Below are 9,285 nucleotides of genomic sequence, written 5' to 3' on the forward strand. Positions count from 1 at the left end.
TTTATTTTAAAAATTTCTTTGCTCATGTCAACGCTCTCAGGCAAGAACTCGAGCTAATATTGCCTTCCGGCCTGCCCAATCTTGATGGAGCCTATGTCTTGCCTGGACTAGAATGCATTGGTGGAGAGGCTTTTCAGCCCAAGAGGCATGGCAAAAGGCCATGGGTGGAAATACTCAGTACAAAAAACAAAAAGGGATATAATATTATATTAAAATGGCAATTTATCATTATAAAGAAAAATTTATGAGAAATGTCACCTTAGTTTCAAATTGGAACCTCATGTTATAATATTATATGGCAATGGATGCCTACCACACTCATATATGCCTTTATAGCTCATCCCATTCTCCATATTTAGAAATGTATAAACCTACCACTATAGTAATATTTTATGTATTTCCTATGCCTATAAATAGGCTTCAAGGATGAATAAAGAACATACAAGACCAAGAGAAATCTTTGAGTATCAAAGATCGGTTTCTTCCATATCCCAAGCTTTGTCTTCCTTAATATCTATATATATTTTATTTAAGTTTTATAACAATATCTTAATTCTCAAATACAACAAGAATGCAAATTTAGGATTTCATTGCTTGGAAATTCACACTTGTCGAATTTAGCATTTGCATTGCACATTGCATATCTCGGCTCATATCTAAGAGTTCTGCAATAATAAGGCGAATTAAGGCATCCCATAGCCTAGCTCTCTGTCCATATCTGTCTCCACAAAGCCCTCTTCCTCCTTAGCCAAGTCTCTCTTTGCCATCCCAAGATCTGCCTCTGTAACAGCTAGTACAGCACTCCGCCTCTTGTTCTCACTATCCAAAATATCCACATCTTCTCTCAGTCTTTTCAGTCTGCCTGCCCTTTCCAGAAACTTCTTCATCCGCAAAGTGGATTGAACATGAGGTTCCAGCCATGCCAAGTCAAATCTGAAGATCTCAACATCCTCCCATAAATGTTGAAGGCGTACACAGTTATCCTCTGTCATATCCTTCACTGTTGTAGTCTTCAGAAAATGCAGGAGTTCCCCAAAAGCTGTGAATATACATTTGCTAACTTTGCGACTTCTCTTCTGTTGGCATGCAATCAACGAAGGATACCATGAACAGACTGTTGGCGAGTCCTTACTTAATTAGGATTTTGGTTCCTTACTATGTTAGGATTTTAGTTACTTACCATTTATCTAGTCCTATTATAATTGAGATTTATTTCCTATTGTAATTTATATTTATTTTCTATTGTAATTTGGATTTATTTCCTATTTTATTTAGGGTTGTACTTCTCTATAAATACCTCCATATTGGAGAAGAATAATAATATGAGTGAATATGAGTCAAGATGAGCGTATACCTGGACATTGAGAAACTGGCATTCGCCCTGGTGGTTTCGGCTCGGCACCTCAGACCATACTTTCAAGCTCATACCATTCATGTCTTAACCAACCAACCACTCAGGCAAGTGTTGCAGAAGTCGGAGACTTCTGGGAGGTTAGTCAAGTGGGCCATTGAACTTGGCGAATTTGATATCCACTACAAACCCCGTCCAGCCACAAAGGGCCAAGCGGTGGCCGACTTTATATCTGAATTCACCGAACCCCATGCCGTGGCCGGTCCACAGATTATGATGGAGCCTACTCCTACCATGAGCCAAGTCCACGTCGCCAGCAACGGCATCCTGGACTTGACTCAGCCCTTATGGACCTTGTATGTGGATGGCTCTTCCAACGCCCAAGGATGCGGAGCTGGCCTTGTTCTCATCTCTCCAGACGAGGTTGTCCTTGAGTATGCCCTCTGCTTCAAATTCCACGCCTCCAACAATGAGGCCGAATACGAAGCACTCTTAGCTGGCCTTTGGTTAGCCAAGGAGATGGGCGCCAGGCAAATTCAGATTTTCAGCGACTCACAGCTCGTTGTCCACCAAGTCAACCAGGACTTCACTGCCAAGGACGTGTCCGTGACAGCCTACCTCCAACATACTCGCCATTTGCTTACAACCTTCAATGCATATCTCATAAGCCAGGTGCCACGCTCGGAGAACAGCCATGCCGATGCCCTACAAAACTTTCTTCGGCACCTCAGCCACGGTCACAGTCACCACCTTCTTCTGTACCTCAGCCACTGCAACCACAAAACTGAAGCAAATGTGAGCACATATACAAAGACAAACATACAAAAGAGAGGGAGAAGGCCAATACTTACTTCCTTGAAGTAACCCCCTGTAGAAGAAGAGCTGGTGTCACAATGTTCTTCACTCACGCTCTTCTGGGGCACCAGTCTCCTAACCAGCTCTATCTCTTCCTCTTCCTCCCTGGACACTGACCTGCACTTCACAGAACCTGCACATGGACAAAGGCGTTAGTTTTCACAAGCTTTGGATGACAATACATATTCATACCAACACATTCAAACACGAAGACAGGAGTTATAACCAAAGACCTATAGATTGAAATTGGATGGGCACATGTTTGTTGACAGTCGTCCCAGGCCAGCACTCCCAATCACCGAAGGCAAAGAACCACCGATTTCGCCACGTCTTCTGCGACGATGGTGGTTGCCCTATAAAGTATCCTCTCTCCTTCGCCTTTCGACAGTTGACTTGCACCCAGCCAAAGTTGCCCTGTTTCCTGGACACTGAGTACAAATGCATGAACTGCTCAAAGAAGGGCTCCTCGCTTCGCCAACCACCATGCTATGTACACCCCGTGCAGTATACACCAGAAGTTGGGATTATATTGCCCAGGGGCAAAGCCCAATCTAGAAAGCATCATTTGCACCCAAGGATGCAATGGTAACCTCAATCCATGTTTGTACATGGTTGAGAACACCATAACGCAACCCTCGGAAGGGTATCTTGCCGGTTCAGCAGGTATGGGCAACCTCAGCCCCACACACTCAGGTATAACGTAATCTACCTTCAGCGACTCTAGAGCATACAGACTCATCATATTTTTCTTTGGTAGTGGAACCCCTATTGGAATGCCCACATCGGCGGATGCTACTACCACAGTACCATACCCCGATGACCCCGCTCGCCCACTTGCACTAGCCTCTGGTGCCTGGGTTATCCCGAACACCTGATTGGCACAAGCTTCTAGGGTCACATAGTTCCTTTGCATTTCCCTATAGGCTTCCCCCCCAAAACTCCTTGACTGCTCTTCTCCCCCAACCCTACTTCCCTCCACTATCAGCCCTTCCACCACACGTTCAAACCCAGTACTTTCCCCATCAGTACCCAAGTCTTCATTGTGGCTACCACTCTTAAACTCTTCCCCACTGAAGGTATGGGGACTTGGGGAGTTTTGACTTTCTCTTTCAGAATTATCAGACATCTACAAACACAAAAAAGGGAAACTAAGGGGCATGCGAAGATTGAAAACAAAAGCCTAGGCATGTTCTTCATATGTTCATGGAAGTTCATCTACGTTCATACCAAATTCATGCAAAACTCAAGCAAAAGAGGCATTTCAATCCAGAAAGGGAGAAAGAACACAAGGCATACCTTGTTATCACCGCCGTACACGGTTGCCGGAAATCGCCTGGCTCACAAAAATATCTTTTCACGCCTCGCCGGAAATCGCTCCGCCATACTTGAACTTTATCGGAAATTGCCCTTGCTCGTCTACTTAAATCTCTCGAAAATTCCAAGTGCTCACTCCTTCAGCCCTCCACAATCTTTTAAAGGCATACGAAGGACCCCATCGATTCTTGCTCCAAGCAATAACTCATCATACAGTTGGGATGCCTCGATTTCCACGAACAAACGTTTCTATACCACTGCCACATGGCACTCGTGACGTCACAACTTCCCTTGAAGGCTCCTTCCGAGCGTGAAAGGAATCGCGACCGCGATGACGCGTCACAACTTCGCCGGAAGGCTCCCTTACGAAGTAAGGAAGGACTCGCGACACGCGATGACGTCACACCTTCCCTTCGGACGGCATGATGGACGTCACAGCTTCCCCGGAAGGCATGATGACGTCACAACTTCCTTTCGGAAGGCTCCCTTCCGAAGCAAGGAAGGACTCGAGACATGCGATGACATCACACCTTCCCTTAGGAAGGCATGATGACGTCACACCTTCCCTTCGAAAGGCATGATGACGTCACACCTTCCCTTCGGAAGGCATGATGACGTCACAACTTCCCTTCGGAAGGCTCCATTTCGAAGCTTGGAAGGAAACCTCGCGACATGTGATGACGTCACACCTTCCCTTTGGAAGGCATGATGACGTCACAACTTCCCTTCGGTAGGCTCCTTCCGAAGCTTGGAAGAAACCTCACGATGACGTCACACCTTCCCTTCGGAAGGCATGATGACGTCACAACTTCCCTTCGGTAGGCTCCTTTCCGAAGCAAGGAAGGACTCGCGACACGCGATGACGTCACACCTTCCCTTGGAAGGTACCGTGGCGTCATACCTTCCTTCGGAAGGCCATCTTCGGCACCCCATGACCGAAGCCCCCAAAAAAAGGTGTCTTCTAGTTTTCAAACTTGGGGGACTAGGGGACTACCTTCGGCACCCGCCACGCTGACACGCTTGGTTTAATTACACAACCTCTTTACAAGTTCCCAAACCATAAGCCACTTCTTGATTGACAACTTGGGGGACTACTGTTTACACGATAATTAACCAAGCGTGCCTAGCACCAAAGTGACTAACACCAAGGCAGACATGCCTTCTTCCCTGCTAAAGGGAGATGCTCTTCCGAAGGGACAACCACCTGTCGAAGCTCCGAACTGCCAAACCTAAACACAGGAGACACGTGCCATCATCACAGCAACTTGCACAAAGTCCCACATCGGAACTTTGTGCAAACCTCCTACTTTTACTTCCTTATAAATAGGGAACAGTAACCAAGAAAAAGGAACTTCTCTCTCACTATTATACTTTGCAATAGTTACTACCCCTAGCTGACTCAAGCATCGGAGAGCCTTCGGTCGGCACCACACCGTGTCCGAAGCTTAACGACTGCTTCTCCTGTTTGTCTTTTGCAGGCCAGCCCTTTACTGAAGTCCCAGACCCTTCTCTTGCTAATGACAAACCCCTATCTCTAAGTTGACCCTCTCCGAAAAAGAGCATCAACAACAAGTCATCACTAGAGATACGAACATAAATTTGAATTAAGATACCCTTTCTTGTTGACTTGTTGGTATCAAGTTGATTAACTAGGGTGAAGCTAAAGTTGACATATCTACTCCACCCAGATGGCAAATGATGAAGCTTCTGCAACATCCAAATACACGACCAAGTGCTACTTCTTTGTTCCCCTTAGGAAATATAAGGATCCGCCTGATCATATATACACCAACCAGGGAAATTAAGCCCAGAGCTAATCAACAATTACATTAATTATATCACCCTCATAAACAAATTAGTACGTACGTACCATTTATAACCACCAACGAAGAACACGGCGGAGCAATGCTTTGTGTTAGTCAACTTAGAGAAGTGATCAATTCTCCAAGTGAATTTCCCAGAAGACAAAAGGCCGTCCTCTCCCTCATTCTTCATTATTCTACCATGGAAGTTCAAACATGAAAATAATAGCCACCGATGCCGTCACAAAAATATCACACAATAGATGCTAGTTTAGATTAAAATTGCATCTATAGCACATGTAGAGATGGAAAAAAAAAAAGGGAGTTTCACTAAAACACCCAAAATGGGAGCTTAAATTATAAAAAAACCCAACCACTATTTAAACATATAAACACACCCAAAACCCATCATTACACACACTCAAAATCCATTTATAAACACACCCAAAAAGTTGACTTTGGGGTTGATTTTGGGTGTGTTTCTATGTTTAAATAGTGCTTGGGTTTTTCTATAAATACATGTCTAGGATTGGGTTTATTTATAAATTTGTAAAAAAAAAAAGCACCAATATTAATAAATATAACACTTGACCAATTCATATGTCAATATGTGTGTGTGTGTGTGTGTGTGTGTGTGTGTGTGAGAGAGAGAGAGAGAGAGAGAGAGAGAGAGAGAGAGTTTTGATAAAAAGCAGAAGAAAAGGGAATTTTGACAGACGAAATCTTCCTTAAGCCTGTCTCTCAACACTATGGCCACTTAGGAAGAGAGATGGTTAGTTGATTAAGGATTCCTTTATCTGTATCAAAGTTTTCAAAGGCATGCTTTTGCACGCGTCAGAGCGAGGCGGCGGAAATCAACCGAGGGAAGGCGTGAGGCGTTTCAAGGCGGAGCGAGGCGGGGCAAGGCGCGCCAGATCTGGACACTGAACCGGAAGAAATTTTCAGCTTCTCTACAAATTGGGTGCGGCTCTGCGAGTAAGATGATATCGCCAGGAAGACGACTCGCGTGTTTTTTATAGGTTTTTATAACGAAGCAGCGTCGTTTGATTGAAGTGTTTTTTTTTATTTAAAAAACAATGAAAAAACAACACGCAAGTTTCTTTCTTTCTTTCTTTTTTTCCCCACTTGTTGCTTCCCTTCATCCAATCTTCTTGCCTTTTCTATTTCCAGCCATTTTTTACTTACCTTTTTTTTTCTTCTCTAAATTAATATATTAACACATGGAATTATATATATATATATATTGTGTATAGTACAACCCTAATTTCTACTCTTACCAAATAATCTCCATCAATTTCAAGAATTCTCTTCATCTTTTGATTGCAAGTCAGTATTTTATTTCTCTCTAATTCTTGGAAATATTTTATTTTTCTCTCTAATTCTTCGCAATTGTAATTTGAAGTTCCGTATTATTTTTTTTCAATTTTTTGAAAAATATATTAGTTATCTTACGCCTCAATGCTTCAAGGTTTACACCTCGTATAGCACTACTAAAAACGCCTCGCCTATACACCTCGCCTTTAAGTAACTAATCTGAACCAATCAAGGAGGGATAAGACGAACAAACTTCCTCTAGAAATGGAACAAAAGTTTTCTCTACACGTCCTAAGCCCTGAAAATCCATAAGCTCTCCAGTTTCTTGGTCTTCTAAAATCTTAATACTGTTACGGACTGAAACTTCAACTTCAATAACACATACAACATTCACAAGGTACCTTTTATCATGGTCACAAAGCTCTCTTAGAAGAATGAATTCAGTAAAGCCCCAGTCACTCGAATTTGCCACAAACTCATGCTTAATATCTGAAATTCAAAGGTATCAAGAATTACAAAAACATTAATATCAAGAATTAAAGGTAATGAACATGCAATTAAGCAATATTGGTCATAGAGTGGCCCTTTGAAGTGCAATAGGTAAAACTGTTGAAAATACCAGTGTTTTCAAAGGCATGCCTAATGGCGCCTCGGAGCGAGGCGAATGGAAATCACCTCAAGCGTTAAATCTGTTTAGCTTGCTGCACGTTTAGCGGAGTGAGGTGTGGTGAGGCGGCCAGGCAGAGCGAGGCAGAACGGTGCCGCTATTTTTGCGTTATGCAAGCCTATAACGCGATGAAGAAGATGAAGTTTTTTTTTTATAGGTTTTCTTCAATGAAACGGCTTCGTTTTAAAGTTTTGGTTTCTGGATTTTAAGTTAAATGCACGTTTTGACTCCCCAACTATAACCTGGACCTATATATATATATATATATTACATACTATTAATATTATACCCAAGTTGGACTTGAAGGATAACCTGGCCACAGAAGATATAACCCTTACCCAATATTCTTGTCCACTCTTTTGTTCCTCTTCTCTCTAGTTTTATAAAGTTTCTATTAAACTCTTTTGCCTCTGTAGGGTGGGATGAATGAATTGAGTTTTTCTTTCGATGTTGAATAAATATTTTTCAATATGAATTAGTACTACAATTTAGTTGTATTATTGTTTCCCTCTTTTCGGCCGGATAGGCCGATTGTAGGAGCTTTTGGTCCTTCTTCTTGTAGATTGCGTAGGCGTGCCACCACCAAGCCACTAACTAGCTTGAATGGAAAAGGTTGGATTTTTGTGTTCGTGCTTCTGAATTCTAACCAGCCGATTGATCGGCCAAGCAAGGAACCTCCTCTTGGCCTAGGTTCTTTCACTTCCTCAGAGTCGAGGATGGTTAGGTTTCATATAGGTATTTAAGTATTTTTTGAGATTTTTAATGATAATGATGCAAATTAAATTAAAATATGCGATTAAGCTTAAAGACGAGAATTGAAGTGCGATAAAGTAAATAAAATCGATAGATAAACTCAAATTAAACGAAGAACGAAATAAGAACGATATAAATGATAAAGGCAATAAAATAAAGCAATTTGAAATTAAATTAAGTTTAAAGCAAATTTGATAACAACTAGCAATAAAGCGATAAAATTGAATCTTAAGACAACGTAATGAAAAATACAAGAAATTAAACTTACACTAACGAAAGTGAAGAACTGATCTAGTCTACTTGCTTGGAAAATAAAACCCTAGTCTAGGGATAGAAAATTGAAAGACAAAAAGTAGGTTTTTGTGTCTGATGTCAGGTCTTTAGCTCTTTGTCTGATGTAGTTTATATAGAGGCATTCGTCGGCCCATGGGCTGGCCATTAAATGGCCAAAGGTCAACTTGGTTCAAAATCTTTCCTTGTGTGGTTTCCTAAATTCACGGAATTGACTCGAATGAAATCATCGGGTTACAAATCGGATCACTTGATTTTCTCCTTCTTAGGAATGTCTCGGATTGACATCACTCCCTTTGATTGCTTTCCTTGGATGGATCTCGTCACGTGCAAGAAAACATCCAAAAGTGTTTGGTCCACTTCCGTGGGCTGGGCTTGAACCTTCGAGACTTGTCTTGAGATCTGGATAGACAGACTTCCACTCTTGAGGAAATAATCCCATGATGTTGGAGTGGCTAGAAATTCAATGAATCCACATGCATTCTCAAGGTGTCTTAAAATGTAATATATTTATCAAATAGGCCACTTAATGGCCATTGAGAATCCCAGGCCATAAGGTCATGACTTGCATATAAGCATAAAGAGAATTCGAAGCACAAAGGCCTGTGGCCTAAGTCTACCCGCAAAGCCATTGTTTGGCCTTACCAATTATATAACAATAATAAAACCCATTTGAACAACCTAATAAATAAAAATAATAAATAAAACCTCAACCACACAGAGCCCAACTCCATTAGCACTAAAACTTATATATTGACTCCAAATCAGCCAACACTTTCATTACATCTAGCCAACACAAGATCAGCCTACTCCAAGACCAGCTGCCAAAGCTCCAACCAACTCCTCCTTCATTCTCCCAGCCAAGTCGAAATTGGCCTATCACATATATATAATATTATATAATAAATATAATATATGATATCATAAAGTTGGCATTC

The 9,285-nt window shown here is 41.9% G+C and overlaps 1 protein-coding gene across 1 annotated transcript; it reads right to left on the bottom strand.

The window, feature by feature from the left end:
- Positions 1 to 683: 683 nt before the first annotated feature.
- Positions 684 to 8,789, bottom strand: LOC148916587 (uncharacterized). The gene is made up of 3 exons (XM_089051706.1): positions 8,729 to 8,789; positions 6,886 to 7,125; positions 684 to 1,114 (listed from the first exon to the last, which is right to left on the bottom strand). The coding sequence occupies exons 1-3, from the start codon at positions 8,787 to 8,789 to the stop codon at positions 684 to 686; spliced, it is 732 nt and encodes a 243-aa protein (XP_088907832.1).
- Positions 8,790 to 9,285: the final 496 nt, after the last annotated feature.

Source organism: Prunus mume, linkage group LG5, assembly GCF_029339155.1.
Source record: "Prunus mume cultivar Tortuosa linkage group LG5, ASM2933915v1, whole genome shotgun sequence".
In the NCBI taxonomy this organism is placed as follows: Eukaryota; Viridiplantae; Streptophyta; class Magnoliopsida; order Rosales; family Rosaceae; genus Prunus; species Prunus mume.